The sequence below is a fragment of the Orcinus orca genome, chromosome 4 (genome assembly GCF_937001465.1).
Source record: "Orcinus orca chromosome 4, mOrcOrc1.1, whole genome shotgun sequence".
NCBI classification, from domain to species: domain Eukaryota; kingdom Metazoa; phylum Chordata; class Mammalia; order Artiodactyla; family Delphinidae; genus Orcinus; species Orcinus orca.
Window position 1 is genome coordinate 83,694,348 of NC_064562.1, and position 23,983 is coordinate 83,718,330.

General features: G+C 40.6%; 1 protein-coding gene and 1 pseudogene across 12 annotated transcripts in view; one reads left to right on the forward strand and one right to left on the reverse strand.

Moving 5' to 3' along the window:
• Nucleotides 1-23,983, forward strand: part of TEC (tec protein tyrosine kinase) — a 155,414-nt gene that overhangs the window by 55,819 nt on the left and 75,612 nt on the right. For 11 of the 12 annotated variants that reach the window (XR_007477202.1, XR_007477201.1, XM_049709457.1 and 8 more), the window contains exon 2: nucleotides 786-971. Coding sequence is in view for 10 of the 12 variants with exons in the window: in XM_049709457.1 (XP_049565414.1) it covers nucleotides 786-971 (186 nt within the window). In the remaining 2 variants the exon portion in view is untranslated. Of the gene's footprint in view, nucleotides 1-63; nucleotides 325-785; nucleotides 972-23,983 lie in introns of those variants that run through there. The other variant, XM_033425479.2, reaches the window with a different exon arrangement.
• Nucleotides 4,108-6,375, reverse strand: LOC105747926 (40S ribosomal protein S8-like; annotated as a pseudogene).

Sequence of the window (23,983 nt, forward strand, 5' to 3'; positions counted from 1 at the left end):
AGAGTTAAATTTTGTTGGATTTTAGAAGGCTTATTAGTCTAGGCATGGATAGTCTAGACGTGGGGCTCCAAATATAGGGCTGAGAACCTTATACAGGTGAGCTCTGCCCTGAGGGGCAGCTGTGTAGGGTAGGTTAGCTGAGTAGGATTAGCTGTAAGGTGGGTTTCCTTCCTCTTGTGGTTGAGACAGGAGCCATAGGGAAGAGAAATGTGGAGCATGGTAGTGTAGGTATCAGAGAACATCCTCGTGGCTCTGGTGGTGAGGATGCTTGATCAAGATTACATCCTTATTAGAGCTGGAGATTGAATGCTATCCACCACTATGGTAATGCACTTTGTTCACAGTCTACCGTGCCTGTGTGCTTGTCTGTTTTGTGTACCAAGATCCTGAGGCAATTTAAATATCAGCCTAAACCAGCCATGCAGGCGATGAAATGTACTTTTTCTGCTGAGATATTTGTTTCCCTGCAATCAGATAGCAGAAGAGTGTGCCAGCAAGCTAAGGGATGGCAGGGAGGGACAAAGGAGTGAATCATCATCATCATGGCAAACCTTGATTAGGTTTTCTTATGAAATCCAGGGACATGGAGGAACAGGATGGGGCTGGGGAAGAAGAGGAGGTTGAGCTTTCATGCCCTGGGCATTTTGAGTCCAGGTGCATGGAGTAACATTCCTCAGCTCTAGCTGTGGTCAGAGTAAAATCTGTTTTGGTAAATTTGGAATGACAGCCTTCTTGGATAATTAACATGTCGCATTTTATTGCAACTGTTTATTTTCTTCCTTCAGAACCCTGGGATCTTCAATGGCAGGAGAAACAGTGATCAGAAGACCGAGATGAATTTTAACACTATTCTGGAAGAGATTCTTATTAAAAGGTCACAGCAGAAAAAGAAGACATCACCCTTAAACTACAAAGAGAGACTTTTTGTGCTAACAGAGTCCATGTTAACCTACTATGAGGGTCGGGCAGAGGTAGGAGACAATCAAAGTTTACTTTGTTGCTTTCCATGTTGATACTGTTTTATAATACTGACATTCCGCATACCCTCCAAATCTTATGGAGTAAGCTTTAGGTTAATGAAGTTAAGGTAATGATTTATTATCATTTGGATTTGAAAGATAAAGTTAAGGATGTGGATAGACATTTTTCACAAGTCTGGTAATTATGGGTTTAGTATATACATGCGTATACAATTTTATATCGGCCTAGTGAATTAATGTGTTAGAGAAAACAAATCCCTACATCAGTTTTAGATCCTTGTGGAATTCATTAAGTATTTTGTGTACATGGCTCTTTTCCATAAACTATCATATTATGTATAAAAGTCTTCTTTAGCACATATAAACTGTGTTCATCACTTTATATGAATATTTCTTCATTATTAAGTGAAAGTTACTTAAAACTGCTTAGTGATTTGGTGGAGTTGACTGACAACAGAACTGTTCAACTTTTTTTTGTGATAAGCAGCTAGTGCAAAGTTCCTTTGATGGGAGCAGAGGGCAGTGGCTCACTAAGAACCTGGTCAATGAGCAGCTGGCAGAGGGGGGCCATGTTGTCAGCCAGCTCCTGGCTTTTCAGTTGTTTTAGCCTCTGGTTCTACCACTAGAGGAGGTGCATGCATATATAGTGGCCTCCGACCCATCTTTTTTTCTCCTGCCATCTTGGGAGTGCCTCATCTAGTACTGCAGGCCCAGCCACGTTCCTCCCTTTTAGAAATTTTCTTGGGTTCTAGGGAATGGCTGGGAGACTGTGTTGCCCTTTTTGACCACATGCCATTGTCTACTTGGTTACAGTAGGTTGTTGGTGATCTTGATGTTTGATTTTAGTTTATTTTATTCTGCTATTTTCCTAGAGCACCTTCCTCAGAAATGGATTTACTCATTTTTGTTTTGTTTTTGTTTTGTTTTACTTCCACTAATTTCTCCCACTGATTTCTCTGTATTTTGGTTCCCCCAATACAGACAGAATGGCATTGCTTCTTGCTGGTGGTCCTCAACAGAGTCCTTAACTCTGTTCATTTCTGCTCTGGCTTGTCATTGTGACCTTGTCATTGTGGAATTTTGCCTGTTCACGTAATTTAGGACTATAGTCCTTTATCCACCTTCCTAAACCCCAAAATGCTGAAGACCCAAACTTCAAAAACTCTTTCAGTTGCAAAACCTGACCTTAGATGAAGCTATTTTTAGTCTTTATCTTAGTGTGATTTGTGTGTGTGTGTGTGTGTGTGTGTGTGTGCAGAATTAGTAATGTGTTTAATTATGTGGGGCTGTCCAGTTCTTGCTGGGAGTGTATATGGTGTATGTGCTGTATTACATTTATGAAATCTGAAAAATTCAGGATTCCAAAAGGGTTTCAGATAAGACTAGAAATATGAATTATTTTAAAATCTAAAATAAATTTTAAGGGGAAACATTAATAATTTTTTGCTGTATAATAATGATTTGTCATAATTTGAATAATATCATAAGAAAAGAATAGGAATGTAACAGTAAACGTGGGAAAGTGTGGTCGTTTACTAACCAAAAAAACCCTCAGAATCCTACATTACCTGCTTAGAAACATGGACCCATACAATTGAAATACATTGCAATTGTTAAGTCACTTTGAAGATGGTAAATGATAATACAAAGATGATACAAAGTTAAAAGTGCCCTAATTGCTTTAGCTTAAGCAGAATAAAGAGAACAGTGGAAACCCTCTTATTTCAGAACCTGACCCACTGTCTTTCCTGGCAGCAGCCTCCGCCACCATGAGAACCAGAAAGGACAGAATGAAGAGGTTGTCACAACATGTAACAGCCCAGCCTCTGACACTTAGCATTGATTTACTGTATAGCACAGGGAATTATACCCGATATCTTGTAATAACGTATAATGGAATATAATCTGCAAGAAACCTGAATCACTGTGCTGTACATCTGAAACTTATACAATATTGTAAATCAATTATACTTCAATTAAAAAAAAAAAAAGAAAAAACAAGAAGAATCCATCTCCTTTCTGGCTCCTGCTGACTGGCCCAGGGAGCCTAGTCCCGTTAGCTAGTCCTGCCTGAACCCCCCCCCTCCCATGAGCTGGGCATTCTGATCCCTCCTGGATTCTTTTCTTGGGGACTGATGTTCATTGGCAAACTTATGACCTTCAGTTGAAAATATGGTTGCAGATTTGTTTGCCTCCCACAGTTAAAAAGAAATAGTTAACTATATTAAAAAGTCAGGAATTTTAAGATAAGAATCTGAATTCTCGAGACAATAAAAGTTCTGATAGTACTAGGCAGAATTCCTTCTTGACAGCTCTCAGCCTAGCTCCTAGGTAAGCCCAGTAGCACTTCGCTGTTATGTTTCTTCCCTGTTTGGGTTAATCTGCCCAGTTCTCTGTTTTCCTTGGGTAAATGTTCTTGTTTTCATCTCCCTCGCCCTAGAAGCTGTGATCTGAAAAGGGCTGTAATGTGGGTAACCCACATTTTTTAGAACAATAAACACCTTTATTATATGAGCTAAGATAGGAGGGAAGAGGATTTATTTGCCTTTCTGGGCCTTGATTTTCCTCAGATAGAACTCCAGCTCCTTTTCCTCTAGCATATAGTGATCTGCTCAGCCACACTGGCCTACTCTTGAAGTGATGCATGCAAGAAGCTTGTCCTGCTGGAACTGCTCCTATAGAAGACTGCTGATTTTGGCATTCTTTTTCTTTTTTTCTTCATTCATTCATTTATTTTTGCCTGCGTTGGGGTCTTCGTTGCTGCCTGAGGGCTTTCTCTAGTTGCAGCGAGCAGGGGCTACTCTTCGCTGCAGTGCACGGGCTTCTCATTGCGGTGGCTTCTCTCGTTGCGGAGCATGGGCTGTAGACATGCGGGCTCCAGTAGTTGTGGCATGGGGGCTCAGTAGTTGTGGCTTGTGGGCTCTAGAGTGCAGGCTCAGTAGTTGCGGTGCACAGGCTTAGTTCCTCTGCGGCATGTGGGATCTTCCCGGACCAAGGCTTGAACCAGTGCCCCCTCCACTGGCAAGCGGATTCTTAACCACTGTACCACCAGGGAAGTCCTGACATTCTTTTTCCTTTCGTCATATTTCTTTCTGTTTTTAAAAAAATTTATTTATAGCAGTGTATTTTATGTTGAAAGTTTTTTTTAATTAATTAATTAATTACTTTTTGGTTGCTTCGGGTCTTTGTTGCTGTGCGCGGGCTTTCTCTAGTTGCGGCGAGTGGGGGCTACTCTTTGTTGTGGTGCGTGGGCTTCTCACTGCGGTGTCTTCTTTTGTTGTGGAGCATGGGCTCTAGGGCACGTGGGCTTCAGTAGTTGTGGCACATGGGCTCAGTAGTTGTCGCTTGCGGGCTCTAGAGCGCAGGCTCAGTAGTTGTGGTGCATGGGCTTAGTTGCTCTGTGGCATGTGGGATCTTCCTGGACCAGGGCTCGAACCCGTGTCCCCTGCATTGGCAGGTGGATTCTTAACCACTGTGCCACCAGGGAAGCCCCCTTTTATCATATTTCTTCTGTATATTCTTTGATCGTTTTTTGTTTAAAATCTCTTCCTCCTCAGGAGTCAGCTTGGCCCCCTTCTTGTGGCCCAGGGGCAGTGCACAGTGGGACTTGTACCACTACCGGTACGGTGTGCTGTCAGCGAGCATGATGCAGTTCTTCACCAGGGTCTTGGTACGGACCAGTTTGTTGCTGGATGCATTGTAGACAACATCAATGATCCTTGTCTTGCGTGTACAAACACTCCGAGCCCCAGGAGAAGTTCCCCACGTCTAGCCTCAAAGCCCGGTAATTCTTGTTGCCCCTCCTTGCACATGGACTGTGTGTATGCGGCGGGGTCCAATCTTGGTTTTGGCAGCAGGGCGTTCCAGCTCACACCTCCACTTCCTGTGGTAGGGCTTTCTCTTGTCCCCGGTCTTGTGGCTCTTGTGCCACTTGTCCCGAGAGATGGCTACGTGTGGAAGCAGGGGGCAGGAGCCTCAGCCAGGGAGCCCAGGGCTGGGCCCTGCCAGCCCAGTGCCCAGAATCAACAGGTATTAAAAGAAAATATTTTGTTAAAAGTGTAAGACTTGTAAGACTCTAAGTGGATTAGAAAAACCATGGGGGCCATTCTGCGGTAGCCCCAGAGATATTTATTTTAGTTGTTCATAGTTCTGTTTTTAAAAAAAATACTGGGTAGGCTACTGATTGATCTAGTAGCTATGATTCCTAGTTTCTTTGTAGCAATTCAGTGACATTCATCCTTTATTAAAACTCTCAGTTAATCGCAGAGTCAGACATGAATCTTTTCCTGGTTCTCTGGACCCCAGCTCCTTCGATAGGATGGCAATAAGCTTTTACTGAAAATTTTCCTATTAAGTACAGTTTATTGTACTTTTCAAAGTATGCTAAGAAATTCTGTTCTAGACGATGAGAAATTCAGTTAAGCTGTTTCTTCCAAGTCTCATGTAAAACTTGTGTTTCTGTTTCTGCTGTGGGCCATTCTTTGGTTTGTCCTCCTTGCTCTTTCTCAACTAGCTTATGTTTCTGCATCTTCTAGTGAACCAATAAAAGATCTTACTGACGATTTATATTGTTTGCTCTTCTTATAATAACACAGAACAAAGGAAACTGCGCTCTTGCTTTCTGGTCAGGGAACTAAATGACACAGGGGTTAGACCACCCGACGTTCTGCTGGGGCCTCCACATGGTTTTGAGATGGAATCCAGGGACGAACAGGACTGGAGTTTAATCAGAAAAAAGGCCTTTTGGGGCTTCCCTGGTGGCGCAGTGGTTGGGAGTCCGCCTGCCGATGCAGGGGACACGGGTTCGTGTCCCGGTCCACGTGCCGCGGAGCGTCTGGGCCCGTGAGCCGTGGCCGCTGAGCGTGTGCCTCCGGAGCCTGTGCTCCGCCACAACAGTGAGAGGCCCGCATACCGCAAAAAAAAAGAAAGAAAAAAGGCCTGTTAAATAATGGTGAGAAAACAAGGAATGGAGAGATTTTTATATGTTTAGATATTTGAATACAAAAATTTCGAGTAGCGTGTAAATCTGCAACTATTGTTAGCTAAGAAATCAGGACATTTTTATAATTGGACTTTGGTATTACCAATTTTGTTGGTTTCTTGTCTGTAACACTCCTCTATTATGAAAACTGACAATAGTTTATAGGGTTGAGGAATAGGGAGACTAGTTGTGTCAGGGATCCCCAAGGCTACCCCCAGGTTCAGTAGTTCACTAGGAGGACTCAGGGGACTGAGCGCTGAGTTTAACTCACTGCTATGATTTATTTCAGTGAAAGAAGAAAAAGCAAAATTAGCAAGGGAAAAGGTGCCTGGGGCAAGTCTGGAGGAAACCAATCACAAGCTCGCAAGAGTCCTTGCTCAGCAGAGCCACAAAGGGGGTATATAATTCCTCCATTACCGGATTGTGACAATTGTGAAATGTTTTCTAACTGGGAACCTCGTTAGAGACTCAGTGGCCAAGGTTTTCATTGGAGGCTGGTCACATAGGCACCCTCTGTCTAAGCATGTACCAAAATTCCAGACTCCAGAAGGAAAGCAGGGGTTCAGCATAAGCCAGGTTGTTTGTACAAACAGGTTAGGCCCAGTGAGCCATTCTTATCAGTGCTGGGAATGGGAGAGCCCTCCCCTCTCAAAGTGCGAGTTCCCAGAACCCAGCCAAGGACCAACCTTGTAGGCAGCATCATAGGCCTGTCATGTTAACTCTTTCGTGCACATTAGTAGTAATTATGATACAAATTATTGAGTACCCAATACAGGCCAGGCACTGTGCTAAATAAGTACGTGCATTATTTTCTTTATTCCTCAAAACAATACCGTATGAAGTCTTATTAGTACCCCCATTTCAAAAATGAGTGATACGAGGCTCAGAAAGTTTAAAAACTTACACAAGGTCAAATACTAATGAGTTGCAGGGCTGTTTCTTCAGAGCCTGTCTTGAAACAACCTTGATACTCTGGGGAAACGTAGGAAAAAAATCTATTAAATCTCTCTATAATACAGATGAAGTTTTATTTTAAAACTTTTGAGGATACTTTTATTACTTTCAGCTATGATTTTTTTTAAAAATTTCTTTGTGGTAGAAGAAAATTAACGTCAGACAAAACGGGGATTTTTGTCTGATGCTGCCACTATCTAATTGGACTTTAGGAAACAGTGTTCTTCAATTGTTTTTATAGATTAGAAATTGCTTTCATATAAATATATTGTCTCTTTACACCCTTAACTCCCTTGCCATCACTGTTTCAACCCAGCACACATCCGATCTATTTCGAAGTCCTGTGAATTCTCCTTCCCTTCATTACAACCTTATTGCAGCTCCCAACTCCTTTCTCTTGGTGGATTACTGCCCTAGTTGATTTTACTTTTGGATCTTCATCTTTCAACTATAAAACCATAAAAGGGATTTTTAAAACTTGTAGATTTGCATCTGCTCTACGATCAAGTTAAAACTCCTTAGCTTGGAATACAAGGTACTTGATGGCCTTTTTCCTTGTCTTCCCTCTCTCCTTCCTCCATCCCCAGCTGTCTTCTACCTGCAGTTACTCTTTCACATTGTGCCTTTGCTACTATTGTTCAATCAACTTGAAGTGATATATTCCTCTACCTGCCTACCAGGATCTGTCTATCTATCCATATCTATTTTATCCATCAGAAATGTGTTGAGTGCCCTAGTAATCACTTACTCATCTTTTCTGACTCAGCTCAATCCCCATCTTCTCTGAAGCCTTTCCTGTATCCCTCCCACCAGTGGTGGAATCCCCAGCCCACCTCGGCCCTTTGTGCCCTGTTCATATTTTTATCATGACATCTTGGTTGCTTGACTCTATCTACATATCTGTGTCCCCCATTGGACTTTAAGCTCTTTGAGGGCAGGGTTCATAGCTTTTCTATCTTCGTATTTCTGAGAGTTTAGTGCAGAGTTGAGTGCTCAATACACATTGGATGGCTGGATGGGTCCAAAGGAGACATGGGGAGACCTCAACCCTTAGAAGCAGGCAGGGCAGGTTTATCCTATGCAAACATCATGAACAACCAGAAGGGTTGTCATGCTGCTAATAAGTAGAAGGGTCAGGATTTGAGCCTTGGTATTCTGACTCTAAGTTCAGTGCTCTTCCTATAATGCCTCCCTTATTGTTTTATTCCAGTTGTACTGAAATCAAACATTCTATGTGATGAGTTTTTTGAAAATTTAACCTTTTACCCAGGTTAACTGTCGGGATAGTGGAGGTAGTTATAAGATGATGGCACGAGTCTCTTGAATATCCTGGGCAACCTCTCATATTTCTCTAAGTCCTTCTGGGGCATATAGAGTTGTTTTCTTTACCACCCCTGGAACCTGGAGACTCTAGTGATATAGGCATAAGAGCTTATTAAGATTCTGAAATGATCAGATATTTCTCCCTTAGTTGTATCCCTAGACTAGGTGGACTCCCAGTGGGGAGCATAGGTTTACAAGACCTTTCTAATTGCTACCTGAAGATTTATATCTTCTGGCACTTTCTAGGATTCTGGGGGCGCGTGTGGGGTGGACAAAATAGTTTCTTTTACTATAGGACAATTGGAAGTGTTTGCATCAGACTTTAGAGGTTATCAGACAATTCACTAGCTTGTAAAAAGTGGGACAGCTCTAGATGCTCTGTAGACGGTACAGTGGTTAGTGTACTAGGGCTCTGAAAATTCTCAACTCTATTATCCGATGAAAACTCATTTTCTTTTTGGCAGTTGAGTTTCCTTGTTTCCGAAATAAGGTGGTATCAACTTCCTGTCTTGCGTCTCAGTTTCCTCTCTGGTGTCTCTTTCCCCACTTTTGATTCATATCTGTTTTCTTATTTTACTGACTGGATCTGACCTTCCTCATCACTTAAAAGAGCCAAGATGCAGGTCTGAAGTCCTAGGGTCTGATTTACCTTCTTAATTTGACAAATTATCCATTTTCATTTAATAATGTTCACTGTTTTTTTCCTCTAGGAAGCAGAAACCTATTTAAGATAGAAAAGGGGGAGAATACCATTTGTTCCATCCACACTCCAAAAATATTTTTGTAACTTTTAATTTTGCTATAGTTTCAGACTCACAGAAAAGTTGCAAGAATAGTACAAGGAACTCTCAAGTAACCTTTACTCAGATTCACAAATTACCTATGGTTGCCCCATTTGCTCTGTCATTCTCTTGGTCTCTTCCTTGGTCTCTTCCTCTTCATATGCATGTTTTCCGAACCATTGGAAAGTAAGCTGTAGACAGTCCCCTTTTGCTGTTAAATAATTCATTGTGTATTATCTAAAAATAAGGACATTCTCTTTTAGAACCACAGTACAATGATCAAAATCAAGACATGTAACGCTGATACAGTAGTATTAAGTGGTCCAGAGTCCATAGTCAAATTTCATTCATCATTCCACTGATGTCTTCATAGCTGTTTCTCAACCTCCCCTCCTTGCCCAAATCCAGGATCTAATCCCTGATCACACATTGCATTTAGTAGGTCAAGACATAAAGTTTGTAAATGTCCATGGTGCAAGGAAGAGAAATGCATGGAGGAAATGCTGTCCTTTGTCGTTTGTTGTAAAATGCCAACTACATCATGAATACTCAGTGATTGTCTATCAGAGTCTGCAAACATGAAATTGGATTTAAAAATCCTTAGAGTTGTTCTCCTCCTCTCATTCTCATGGTCATCATTAGGGGCTGAAGATCACCTTCCTGCGAAATAAGTTATTTTAGCCTGGTCCACTGAGATGAATATTAATCACTTTCTCTCTCCCCCACCTCAATTTTAACTTTTTATTCTTCTGTGTTAAATAATTATGAGTCATGTAAAGCATTTTTTGGAGAACAGTACAGTATGAGTAATTTGTAGTAAATGAAGAGGGAATTTAATCAAAGGTTTGGTCCTCATGCTACTTAAAAGTAGAAATAATAAAAGGATTCTAGATCTCAAAAAATACTCTTGGATCTGGCTGTGATAGTTGTGGTTTATTCAGTGATGATTTGTATCATGATGAGAGAGACAAAGGCCTTAAGAAAAATCAGCATTTCTGTTCATACATGATATTACCTAGTTTATTTTATTCAGAAGACTTAGCTCTCGGCAATTTTTAGTGTTACCAAAAAGGCAAATTTCCATCAGAGTTTTATATAGCTATTTTAGGACTGAATATATTCAAAAAGCTGTGCTGTAGGCACTGAAGGCAATTATGAAAAGAACAATTCCTAGAGTGTTTGGGAAATGGCCGTATAGCTGAAATAAACAGCATTTCCTCCCCACCCCCTTTTCCCACCTGCCTATCTTGAAGGAAACTTGTCTTAATCAGAAGTACGTGTCACTTGTTGATTTTAAAAAAAAGGAACTGTATCTGACATCATGATTTTCGTAAGCTGAGTTTTGTTTTTCTCTGCATCGTGAACTGCTGGGCTGGGGATTCTTAGAAATCTTTGAAGCTAGTTCTGTAATTAGTAGCTTCTATTAAGTGTTTGTTGATGAGGATAGGTATGATAGCACTTACCCTGAGGAACAGTTAAAAAAGAGACCAAATTATATGAGTAGAGGAAGCATTGGTGGTAAAAGTGCAGACTATATGGATTTTTGGTGAGGGGTGGGGTTGGGGAGGGATTGGGGAAGGTCTCCATTTGGCTGTGGGTTGGAGTATGAGCAGTGTTGGGCAGAAGGAGCCCATTCATGCAGTGGGAACATCATGTGCAGAGGCCCTGGGGTGGAAGAGGGCTTGGTGTGTCTGTGAAACTGTTCTGTTCTAGACCTACATAGATTTATATGCTGATAATTACCCATTCATGGGGATGATTATTTGTTAGTAATGAAGAAGTCGTACAATTTTAGAGCTGGAAGGAACTCTAAAGAGTAACCTTCAACTCTTCCACTTGTGGAAACTGAAGGTAAGGAAATGATTTGCTCCAGGTCACCCAGTAAGCTGGTTGCTAAGCTTGGATCAAAACTCAGATCAGCCTCTCTGATTGCACTGCCTTTGTTTTGGAAAAGATGAGTTTGGGTTGCCCAGGTAGGTGAGGGCACTTACACAGCTTAAATAATATGGTTGTTCACAGAATGGACTCCATCTAGTGACTATTCAGACCCCTTTGCTTAAAATACTTGTCACTTTTTTGCCTTTGAAGCTTTGCTCTTGCTGTGCTGAACAGTTGTCCTTCTGTTCATCCAATTCCCATTTCAAGTCCTCTTTTTTCTTTAAATTTGAAAAAAATTTATTTTAAAAAAAAATTGAAGTACAGATTTACAATGTTGTGTTAGTTGCTGGTGTATAGCAGAGTGATTCAGTTGTGTGTGTTTGTGTGTATATATGTATCCTTTTTCAAATTCTTTTTCATTATAGGTTATTATAAAATATTGAATATACTTCCCTGTGCTATACAGTAGGACCTTGTTGTTTATCTATTTTATGTAAAGTAATGTGTATCTGTTAATCCCCAGCTGTTTCTGTTTTGTAAATAAGTTCATTTGTATCATTCTTTTAGATTCCATATAGAGGTGATATCATATGATGCTTGTTTTTCTCTGTCTGACTTACTCTTAAGTGAGAGACCTTGTTCACCTTCCCACCCCCCAGTTGTAAATGCCAGCCCCTTCAGAATTACTGTTAAATTTATATGTATTATTATTGTTATTGCCTCTTTAAAGTCACCAACTACATAATAATCTCCTTGAAGGCAGAGGTTGTTGCCTCCTAATTTCAACATATCACACAATATCTTGCACCCATTGCCTGCTCAAAAAAGTTTTTGTTGGTAAAAATTACAATAGTGATGATCAGTTAGTATTTCAAGTAAGCAAAAAGATCTTTAGCGACATTGTGATAGTTATTTCCCATGCAGTTTTGTTCCATTTTAGTTGTTGAGAAGATGCCTTATTTAAATTTTGAATCAAAACTGTGTTTTTATTTAGTATTTATTAGTATTAAGCTCTCCCCCAAACTAAAATGTGGACATTATTGTAAACAGCCAGAGTATGAACTGTCAGAAGAAATCACATGGCCATTTGAGAAAGTGAAACTACATTTTGAGTTGTTTCTAAATCCATTTAGAACATGGTTTAGCCACTGGTCAGGTACACGTAGAGAATCACCTATAGAAGGGCACTTAGAAACACCTGGTTTATTCAGTAATTCCATGACTCTCTTAAGAGAACTCTTGATGTTATTAGCCTTTGGGTTTTGTGAATATACTGTACTTCTGAGATAAATATTATCTCATGATGGCTTGATGATTGCTACTTCAGATAATTAAAAACATTGTTATAGTCTTCTTACCAAAGCTCTTCATTTACCTTTTATTTTTAATCTTAGTCAACTGCCTATAGTATTTGCATGATACCACATTGGTAAACACCTGAATTGAAAAATTGCACAAAATATGTGCAATATAGTTGTTAAATAAAATTAAATGAGTAAGTAAGAGACTTAAATGAAATCTCTAGTGATTTTTAATAGACTGCGAGAAAGGAGTTCCCCCCCGCCCCCACCCGCATCATCTTAGTTGTATGTGAAGACTTTTGGAAAAGTTCTGTCTTTATTCCAAGTAATCACATAGGTATAGCTGTTCCTTAATTTTATTTGCCACTGCAAAAAGTAACATGGATAGGTGCAATTCCCTGCTCATTAGATTGTAACATGTGAATTTTTCTCCTTTTAGGGGAATATATATATGTAAAATATATTTATTTCATGTATATATATTTCCTGGCAAAAGAGAGTCTGTGCACTTATCTGTTTCATGGGACTCAGCTCATTTGTTTTCATTCATTCATCATTTGTACAGAAAAGATTTAGTGAGTATGTACAGTATGGTAGGGATGGAGGAATTAAAAGATGAATGATTCTGGTTTTGTTAAGCTTACAGTCTGATTAAGTTATACTTCTGCCTTTCTGGATTCAAAATGGCAAACTTTCCTATACTGCATCCAGTCTGTTTTGAAGGGGGCCTCTTGAGACCTGGAGTTATCCTTGTGTGCCACTGTTGTTTGCACTCACCCATGTTTTTCTGGATTACCTGGGAGTCTTAACTTTCCTGGCCCTTGTGTTTCCCTCTGTTCTTAGACTTTACATAGCATAGAGTTCACAAAAGTACAGGGGTTTTGCACACCTACTTGCAATGCTCTGTTCTCCATAGCACCTCCATAAAGTGTATCTGTAGACAACCAACACATTTGCCCACCATCTACTTCACAGGTGAAGACACTGGGGAACAAACAACCAAGTCAGGTACCTTCTCTGAAGTGACATCCCATTTGACTAGCTGAAACAAGATGTCTTATCTTTCTGGCTAGCGTGCTGTTAAACCACACTGTGCTAGTTTAAGGAAGGGGGACTGCCTTAAACAGTGTGTTCACTGACCACCTCTATATATACGTTTCCTTCCTCCTTCCATTCTTTAGCTTTATATATAAGACCTTAGAAAGGGTGTTCTTTTAGCGCTTGTTGATTTGTGTTTGTTTTTTCCTCACTGCACCCCTGTGAGGTGGTGGGAATTCTATGCATTTCAGTAAATCAGAGTTGTACAGAAAAGAGACCCATGAAAAGAACATATTACTGTGAATGCTTAGATGAAAGAAATTGAAAGGGTTAAACTGAAGTTGTAACTCTTAAAAACTTTAAAATGGGTTTGGTTAAATAGTTCATTTCATAAATACTTTAAATGATTCTTTGCAGAGAAAACTCACATGTAACTTAATTAAAGATGAATTTATTCACATTCATAGTCTATCCCAACAAGTAGAGAACAGTGTCACAGTTGAAGAGAATTCCTAAAATCTACTGCAGTAATTAGTTCAACACTTTTTAAAATAGTAAATAAGTGAGTTAAACACTTAGTAAAATAGTAAAGTAAGCTGATTTTTAGGTTAACTCAGTTCTGACTAGGATAGATTACAGTACAATATCAAAAAAAGGGTAGAGACTTGAATTTTCTTGGAAAAAGATGAGTAGCTTGATGCTGAAGATCAAATATGTAATTCGGAACTTACTTTTTTAATATATATTTTAAAAATTTATTTATTTATTTTTTGGCTGCATTGGGTCTTCGTTGCTCCACGTGGGCTTTCTCTAGTTGTGGCTAGTGGGAGCTACTCTTTATTGCGGTGTGCGGGCTTCTCATTGCGGTGGCTTCTCTTGTTGTGGAGCATGGGGTCTAGGCACGCATGCTTCAGTAGTTGTGGCACAGGGGCTCAGTAGTTGTGGCTCGCGGGCTCTAGAGTGCAGGCTCAGTAGTTGTGGCGCACGGGCTTAGTTGCTCTGCGGCATGTGGGATCTTCCTGGACCAGGGCTCGAACCTGTGTCCCCTGCATTGGCAGGTGGATTCTTAACCACTGTGCCATCAGGAAGCCCCAGAACTTGTTTTTAAACAGGGTCATTCTTTTATTTTCAGACGTCACACGTAATCACTTTCTAAGGATAGGTGTTATGACTAAAATATGTGTAGGAAACAAGACCAATTTCCATTGGATGAGATAATGTGTTTCTTGAGGTTCTAGAGTGAGCTTACCAGCAGTTTTCTATTCCTTCTTCATTATAGGGAACTTCTGTTGTAGTCTGAGGTCCATCTCTGAGTTAATCGAATTCCTGTGAGTTAGAGAGTAGACTGTGGACTTTGGAGCCAGATCGTCTGGGTTCAAATCCTAAATTTGTTACTTATTAGCTGTGTGACCTTGGTCAAATTACTTGATCTCTCTGTGCCTTATTTTCCTCATCTTTAAACTGGGGCAAATAATAGTACTTCCCTCACAGGTTTTTGTCTGGAGTAAATGGATACCTATATATGAAGTAGTTAGGACAGTTTCTGGCATATAGTAAGTGCCATTGTAAGTATCAGTGGTTACTATTATAAGTAGTTTCCTTTGTCACCCACTTTTGTCTTTTTTGTATAACATGTTTCAGAGTTTCTGCTCTTGCATCTGGCTTTCCCCAGATACAGACATTTTTTTGCAATAAGCATAACCATTTCATTCTCCTAGTAAGTCACTAATCACAGGTGATTCATTCTTTAAATTGATCTTTGCTGCTTGTGGTCCAGTTACATTGTGGAGCTCTGGTTACTGGTGGAAATGCATACCTTGGGGTAGGGCTAGTTCTCATTCTTGGCACCTCTGAGCCTGTGTTGGTGGAACTCTCATCGGGTCTGCTCTGGATGTTTCTCTCTGGTTGTTTGTCCGTGGGCACATGACAGGGTGCTGATTGCGATAAATGTGTGCTGTTCAGTTTTACATTTCGTAACATCAGAGGTGGATCTACTGGTAAGCATTAGAGCCTTTCAATTCCGTAGCCCTTTCTAATGCCCCTGGAAGGGCCCTAGCGCTTTCACATGCATAATTTTGCAGTGAAAAAAAGAGAGTCTTCTCCCCAAAGTGTGTAAGCCTCAGGCCACTCAAAACCTGGATCTGTCTCTGCAGGGCATGTGAGACTCTATTTGTTCTAGTATCTGATAATATCTACAAATTCTGCCAGTGAAATACCCCCAGGCATCTTCACTGTAAAACATCTAAAATATAAGCATATTTATAGTTTATGTTCTTAAAAGCTTTTTTTCTAGAACAAAGTAGTGTATCTACTTTAATCTGTCAAATTTATTTTCCTTTAATAAAAGTTTAAGCATTGTTGTTATTTTTTATTAATTAATTATTTTATTTTATTTTATTTTTTGGCTGTGTTGGGTCTTCATTGCTTCACGCGAGCTTTCTCCCATTGCTGCGAGCGGGGGCTACTCTTCATTGTGGTGCACGGGCTTCTCATTTGCGGTGCCTTTTCTGTTGCAGAGCAGGGGCTCTAGGTGCGCGGGCTTCACTAGTTGCAGCATGTGGGCTTCAGTAGTTGCGGTGCACGGGCTTAGTTGTGGGATCTTCCCGGACCAGGGATCAAACCTGTGTTCCCTGCATTGGCAGGCGGAATCCTAACCACTGGGCCACCAAGGAAGTCCTCAGTGTTGTTTTTAAAACTCCAATACTTTTCTTGTTAAATGTATTCCTGAGTATTATTATGGTTGTAGTTACTCTTGTGAACAGGTGAATTTTCATGATATGTTGTAATTAGATATAGTTGATATATAATCAAGCTCTAGATTTTTATAAATCTATTTTGTAACCAACCAGTATACTATGCTATTTCTAAGTATTATGTATTTTCTAAGTATTACAATTTTCTATTACCAACTTTGCTATAAAAGGGTTGTTTTCTATTAAATTTAACCCAAATTATGAGAATAAAATAATTTAAAAAATATAAAGAAAGATAAAAGCATTTTAAATTCTAAATGGGAATACTCGAAAGGCCATGTGGAGGCCTGGGGGAGGGCGTTCCAGCAGGGGAATCCAGGAATGTAAGACCCCAAGGGAGACAGGAGCAGCAAAGAGGCTGAGGGGCTGAAGTGGAGTGGGATGGGGCGTAGGGAGGATGTGGCTGGAGACCTGGGCAAGATCCTGCATGGATCACTGCGGACCATGGAAAAGACTTTGGATTTTTTAAAAAAAAATTTCTATTAAAACAATTTTTTAAAAATGTGATACGAAGATTTTGGAGGGTTGGGAGTGGGGAGTGACAAAGTGTGGCTCTTACATTCATGCACGTTAAGATGCTGGGGCACAGTAGAGCATGAATTGGCCGTTAGAAGGTGTGAGGTTTGAGTTCTGGCTCTGCTAGCCAGTGTAATCTTTTTTTTTTTTTTTTTAACATGTTTATTGGAGTATAATTGCTTTACAATGGTGTGTTAGTTTCTGCTGTATAACAAAGTGAATCAGCTATACATATACATATATCCCCATATCTCCTCCCTCTTGCATCTCCCTCCCACCCTCCCTATCCCACCCCTCTAGGTGGTCACAAAGTACTGAGCTGATCTCCCTGTGCTATGCGGCTGCTTCCTACTAGCTATCTATTTTACATGTGGTGGTGTATATATGTCCATGCCACTCTCTCACTTCGTCCCAGCCTACCCTTCCCCCTCCCTGTGTCCTCAAGTCCATTCTCTACATCTGCATCTTTATTCCTGTCCTGCCCCTCGGTTCTTCTTAAACATTTTTTTCTTTTAATATTCCATATATATGTGTTAGCATACAGTATTTGCTTTTCTCTTTCTGACTTACTTCACTCTGTATGACAGACTCTAGGTCCATCCATCTCACTACAAATAACTCAATTTCGTTTCTTTTTATGGCTGAGTAATATTCCATTGTATATATGAGCCACATCTTCTTTATCCATTCATCTGTTGATGGATACTTAGGTTGCTTCCATGTCCAGGCTACTGTAAATAGTGCTGCGATGAACATTGTGGTACATGACTCTTTTTGAATTATGGTTTCCTCAGGATATATGCCCAGTACTGGTATTGCTGGGTCATATGGTAGTTCTATTTGTAGTTTTTTAAGGAACCTCCATACTGGCTGTATCAATTTACATTCCCACCAACAGTGCAGGAGGGTTCCCTTTTCTCCACACCCTCTCCAGCATTTATTGTTTGTAGATTTTTTGATGATGGCCATCTGACCGGTGTGAGGTGATACTTCATTGTGGTTTTGATTTGCATTTCTCTAATGATTAGTGATGTTGAGCATCCTTTCATGTATTTGTTGTAAATCTGTATATCTTCTTTGGAGAAATGTCTAGTTAGGTCTTCTGCCCATTTTTGGATTGGGTTGTTTGTTTTTTTTGATACTGAGCTGCATGAGCTGTTTGTGTATTTTGGAGATTAATCCTTGTCAGTTATTTCACTTGCAAATATTTTCTCCCATTCTGAGGGTTGTCTTTTTGTCTTCTTTATGGTTTCCTGTGTTGTGCAAAAGCTTTTAAGTTTTATTAGGTCCCATTTGTTTATTTTTGTTTTTATTTCCATTTCTCTAGGAGGTGGGTCAAAAAGGATCTTGCTGTGATTTATGTCATAGAATGTTCTGCCTATGTTTCCCTCTAAGAGTTTTATAGTGTCTGGCCTTCCATTTAGGTCTTTAATCCATTTTGAGTTTATTTTTGTGTATGGTGTTAGGGGGTGTTCTAATTTCATTCTTTTACATGTAGCTGTCCAGTTTTCCCAGCACCACTTATTGAAGAGGCTGTCTTTTCTCCACTGTATATTCTAGCCTCCTTTATCAAAAATAAGGTGACCATATGTGCGTGGCTGACCATATCTCCAGGCTTTCTATCATGTTCCATTGATCTATATTTCTGTTTTTGTGCCAGTACCATACTGTCTTCATCACTGTAGCTTTGTAGTATAGTCTGAAGTCCAGGAGCCTGATTCCTCCAGCTCCATTTTTCTTTCTCAAGATTGCTTTGGCTATTCAGGGTCTTTTGTGTTTCCATACAAATTGAAATTTTTTGTTCTAGTTCTGTGAAAAATGCCATTGGTAGTTTGATAAGGATTGCATTGAATCTGTAGATTGCTTTGAGTAGTATAGTCATTTTCACAGTGTTGATTCTTCCAATCCAAGAACATGGTATATCTCTCCATCTCTTGGTATCATCTTTAATTTCCTTCATCAGTGTCTTACAGTTTTCTGCATACAGGTCTTTTGTCTCCTTAGGTAGGTTTATTCCTAGGTATTTTATTCTTTTTGTTGCAGTGGTACATGGGAGTGTTTCGTTAATTTCTCTTTCAAATTTTTCATCATTAGTGTATAGCAGTGCAATAGGAATGCAAGAGATTTCTGTGCATTAATTTTGTATCCTGCTACTTTACCAAATTCATTGATTAGCTCTATTAGTTTTCTGGTAGCATCTTTGGGATTCTCTATGTATAGTATCATGTCATCTGCCAACAGTGACAGCTTTAACTTCTTCTTTTCTGATTTGGTTTCCTTTTATTTCTTTTTCTTCTCTGATTGCTGTGGCTAAAACTTCCAAAACTATGTTGAATAATAGTGGTGAGAATGGGCAACCTTGTCTTGTTCCTCATCTTAGTGGAGATAATTTCAGTTTTTCACCATTGAGAATGATGTTGGCTGTGGGTTTGTCATATATGGCCTTTGCTATGTTTAGGTAAGTTCCCTCTATGCCTACTTTCGGGAGGGTTTTTTTTTTATCATAAATGGGTGTTGACTTTTGTCAAAAGCTTTTTCTGCATCTATTGAGATGATCATATGGTTTTTTTCCTTCAATTTGTTTATATGGTGTATCACACTGACAGATTTGCATGTATTGAAGAATCCTTGCATTCCTGGGATAAACCCTACTTGATCATGGTGTATGATCCTTTTAATGTGCTGTTGGATTCTGTTTCCAATTTTTTTTTTTTTTTTTCTGTGGTACGCGGGCCTCTCACTGTTGTGGCCTCTCCCGTTGTGGAGCACAGACTCTGGAAGCACAGGCTCAGTGGCCATGGCTCATGGGCCCAGCCGCTCCACGGCATGTGGGATCTTCCCGGACCGGGGCATGAACCCGTGTCCCCTGCATCAGCAGTTGGACTCTCAACCGCTGTGCCAGCAGGGAAGCCCTTCTGTTTGCTAGTTTTTGTTGAGGATTTTTGCATCTTTGTTCATCTGTGATATTGGCCTGTAGTTTTCTTTCTTTGTGACATCTTTGTCTGGTTTTGGTATCAGGGTGATGGTGGTTTCGGACAATGAGTCTGGGAGTGTGCCTCCCTCTGATATATTTTGGAAGAGTTTGAGAAGGATGGGTGTTAGCGCTTCTCTAAATGTTTGATAGAATTTGCCTATGAAGCCATCTGGTCGTGGGTTTTTTTTTGTTGGAAGATTTTTAATCACAGTCTCAATTTCAGTGCTTTTGATGGGTCTGTTTCTATTTTCTATTTCTTCCTTGTTCAGTCTTGGAAGGTTGTGCTTTTCTAAGAAATTGTCCATTTCTTCCAGGTTGTCCATTTTTTGGCATATAGTTGTTTGTAGTAATCTCATGATACTTTGTATTTTTACAGTGTTGGTTGTTACTTCTCCTTTTTCATTTCTAATTCTATTGATTTGAGTCTTCTCCCTTTTTTTCTTGATGAGTCTGGGTAATGGTTTATCAATTTTGTTTATCTTCTCAAAGAACCAGCTTTCAGTTTTATTGATCTTTGCTATTGTTTTGTTCATTTCTTTTTCATTTCTTTCTGATCTGATCTTTCTGATTTCTTTCCTTCTGCTAACTTTGGGGGTTTTTTGTTCTTCTGTCTCTAATTGCTCTAGGTTACGTTAGGTTGTTTATTTGAGATGTTTCTTGAGGTAGGATTGTATTGCTGTAAACTTCTCTCTTAGAACTGCTTTTGCTGCATCCTGTAGGTTTTGGATTGTCGTATTTTCATTGTCATTTGTTTCTAGGTATTTTTTGATTTCCTCTTTGATTTCTTCAGTGATCTCTTGGTTATTAAATAGTTTATTGTTTAGCCTCCATGTGTTTGTATTTTTTACAGATTTTTTCCTGTAATTGATATCTAGTGTCATAGCGTTGTGGTCAGAAAAGATACTTGATACGATTTCAATTTTCTTAAATTTACCAAGGGTTGATTTGTGACCCGATATATGATCTATGCTGGAGAATGTTGCATGAGCACTTGAGAAGAAAGTGTATTCTGTTGTTTTTGAATGGAATGTCATAAATATCAGTTAAGTCCATCTCGTTTAATGAATCATTTAAAGGTTGTGTTTCCTTATTTATTTTCATTTTGGATGATCTGTCCATTGGTGAAAGTGGGTGTTAAAGTCCCCTATGGGGACTATGGGGCTTCCCTGGTGGCGCAGTGGTTGAGAGTCCACCTGCCGATGCAGGGGACACAAGTTTGTGCCCCGGTTCAGGAAGATCCCACATGCCGCGGAGCGGCTGGGCCCGTGAGCCATGGCCGCTGAGCCTGCGCGTCCGGAGCCTGTGCTTCGCAACGGGAGAGGCCACAACAGTGAGAGGCCCACATACCGCCAAAAAAAAAAAGTCCCCTAGTATGATTGTGTTACTGTTGATTTCCCCTTTTATGGCTGTTAGCTTTTGCCTTATATATTGAAGTGCTCCTATGTTGGGTGCATAAATATTTACAGTTGTTATATCTTCTTCTTGGATCAATCCCTTGGTCATTATGTAGTGTCCTTTGTGTCTTGTAATAGTCTTTATTTTAAAGTCTATTTTGTCTGATATGAGAATTGCTACTCTAGCTTTCTTTTGATTTCCATTTGCATGGAAAATCTTTTTCCATCCCCTCACTTTCAGTCTGTATGTGTCTCTAGGTCTGAAGTGGGTGTCTTGTAGACAGTATACATATGCATCTTGTTTTTGTATCCATGCAGCCAGTCTGTGTCTTTTGGTGGGAGCATTTAATCCATTTACATTTAAGGTAATTATTGATATGTATGTTCCTATTCCCATTTTCTTAATTGTTTTGGGTTTGTTATTGTAGGTCTTTTCCTTCTCTTGTGTTTCCTGCCTAGAGAAGTTCATTTAGCATTTGTTGTAAAGCTGGTTTGGTGGTGCTGAATTCTCTTAGCTTTTGCTTGTCTGTAAAAGTTTTAATTTCTCTGTCAAATCTGAATGAGATCCTTGTTGGGTAGAGTAATCTTGGTTGTAGCTTTTTCCCTTTCGTCACTTTAAATATGTCCTGCCACTCCCTTCTGGCTTGCAGAGTTTCTGCTGAATGATCAGCTCTTAACCTTATGGGGACTCCCTTTTGTGTTATTTGTTGTTTTTCCCTTGCTGCTTTTAATATTTTTTCTTTGTATTTAATTTTTGATAGCTTGATTAATATGTGTCTTGACATGTCTCTCCATGGATTTATCCTGTATGGGACTCTCTGTGCTTCCTGGACTTGATTAACTATTTCCTTTCCCATATTAGGGAGGTTTTCAACTATAATCTCTTCAGATATTTTCTCAATCCCTTTCTTTCTCTCTTCTTCTTCTGGGACCCCTATAATTCGAATGTTGGTACATTTAATGTTGTCCCAGAGGTCTCTGAGAATGTCCTCAATTCTTTTCATTCTTTTTTCTTTACTTTGCACTGTAGTAGTTATTTCCACTACTTTATCTTCCAGGTCACTTATCCATCTTGTGCCTCAGTTATTCTACTATTGATTCCTTCTAGGGAATTTTTAATTTTATTTATTGTGTTGTACATCATTGTTTGTTTGCTCTTTAGTTCTTCTAGATCCTTGTTAAATGATTCTTGCATTTTCTCTGTTCTATTTCCAAGATTTTGGATCATCTGTACTATTATTACTCTGAATTCTTTTTCAGGTAGACTGCCAATTCCTCTTCATTTTTTTGGTCTGGTGAGTTTTTACCTTGCTCCTTCATCTGCTGTGTATTTCTCTGTCTTCTCATTTCAGTTAACTTACTGTGTTTGGGGTCTCCTTTTTGCAGGCCCCAGGTTTGTAGTTCCTGTTGTTTTTGGGGTCTGCCCCCAGTGGCTAAGGCTGATTCAGTGGGTTGTGTAGGCTTCCTGGTGGAGGGGACTAGTGCCTTTATTCTGGTGGATGAGGCTGGATCTTGGTGGGCAGGACTGCGTCCAGTGGTATGTTTTGGGGTGTCTGTGACCTTACTATGATTTTAGGCAGCCTCTGTGCTAATGGGTGGGTTTGTGTTCCTGTCTTGCTAGTTGTCTGGCAAAGGGTGTCCAGCACTCTAGCTTGCTGGTCGTTGAGTGGAGCTGGGTCTTAGCGCTGAGATGGAGATCTCTGGGAGAGCTTTCGCCATTTGATATTACATGGAGCCAGGAGGTCTCTGGTGGACCAATGCCCTAAACTCAGCTCTCCCACCTCAGAGGCACAGGCCTGACACCCAATCAGAGCACCAGGACTGTGTCAGCCACATGGCTCAGAAGAAAAGGGAGGAAGAAAAGAAAGAAAGAAAAAATAAAATAAAGTTATTAAAATAAAAAATAATTATTAAAAATTTAAAAAAGTAATAAAAAAAGAAGAGAGCAACCAAACCAAAAAAAACCCCACCAGTGATAACAAGCACTAAAAAGTATACTAAAAAAAAGAAAAACAGACAGACAGAACCCTAGGACAAACTGTAAAAGGGAAACTATACAGACAAAATCACACAAAGAAGCATACACATACACACTCACAAAAAGAGAAAAGGGAAAAAAAAAATATATCGTTGCTCCCAAAGTCCACTGCCTCAATTTTGGGATGATTCATTGTATATTCATGTATTCCAGAGATGCAGGGTACATCAAGTTGATTGTGGAGATTTAATCCACTGCTCCTGAGGCTGCTGGGAGAGATTTCCCTTTCTTTGTTTGCACAGCTTCTGGGGTTCAGCTTTGAATTTGGCCCCGTCTCTGCGTGTAGGTCGCCTGAGGGCGTCTATTCCCCGCTCAGACAGGACAGGGTTAAAGGAACAGCTGATTAGGGGGCTCTGGCTCACTCAGGCCGGGAGGAGGGAGTGGTACGGATGTGGGGCGAGCCTGCGGTGGCAGAGGCCGGTGTGACGTTGCACCAGCCTGATGTGCGCCGTGCGTTCTCCCAGGGAACTTATCCCTGGATCATGGGACCCTGGCAGTGGCGGGCTGCACAGGCTCCTGGGAGGGGAGGTGTGGATAGTGATCTGTGCTTTCACACAGGCTTCTTGGTGGCTGCAGCAGCAGCCTTAGCGTCTCATGCCCGTCTCTTGTGTCCGCGCTGATCGCCGCAGCTTGCACCCATCTCTGGAGCTCGTTTAGGCGGTGCTCTGAATTCCCTCTCCTCCCGCACCCCCAAACAATGGTCTCTTGCCTCTTAGGCAGGTCCAGACTTTCTCCCGGAGTCCCTCCCGGCTGGCTGTGGCACACTAGCCCCCTTCAGGCTGTGTTCACGCCGCCAACCCCAGTCCTCTCCCTGGGATCCGACCGAAGCCCGAACCTCAGCTCCCAGCCCCGCTCGCCCCGGCGGGTGAGCAGACAAGCCTCTTGGGCTGGTGAGTGCTGGTCGGCACCGATCCTCTGTGTGGGAATCTCTCTGCTTTGCCCTCCGCACCCCTGTTGCTGCGCTCTCCTCGGTGGCTCTGAAGCTTCCCCCCTCCGCCACCCGCAGTCTCCACCAGTGAAGGGGCTTCCTAGTGTGTGGAAACTTTTCCTCCTTCACAGCTCCCTCCCAGA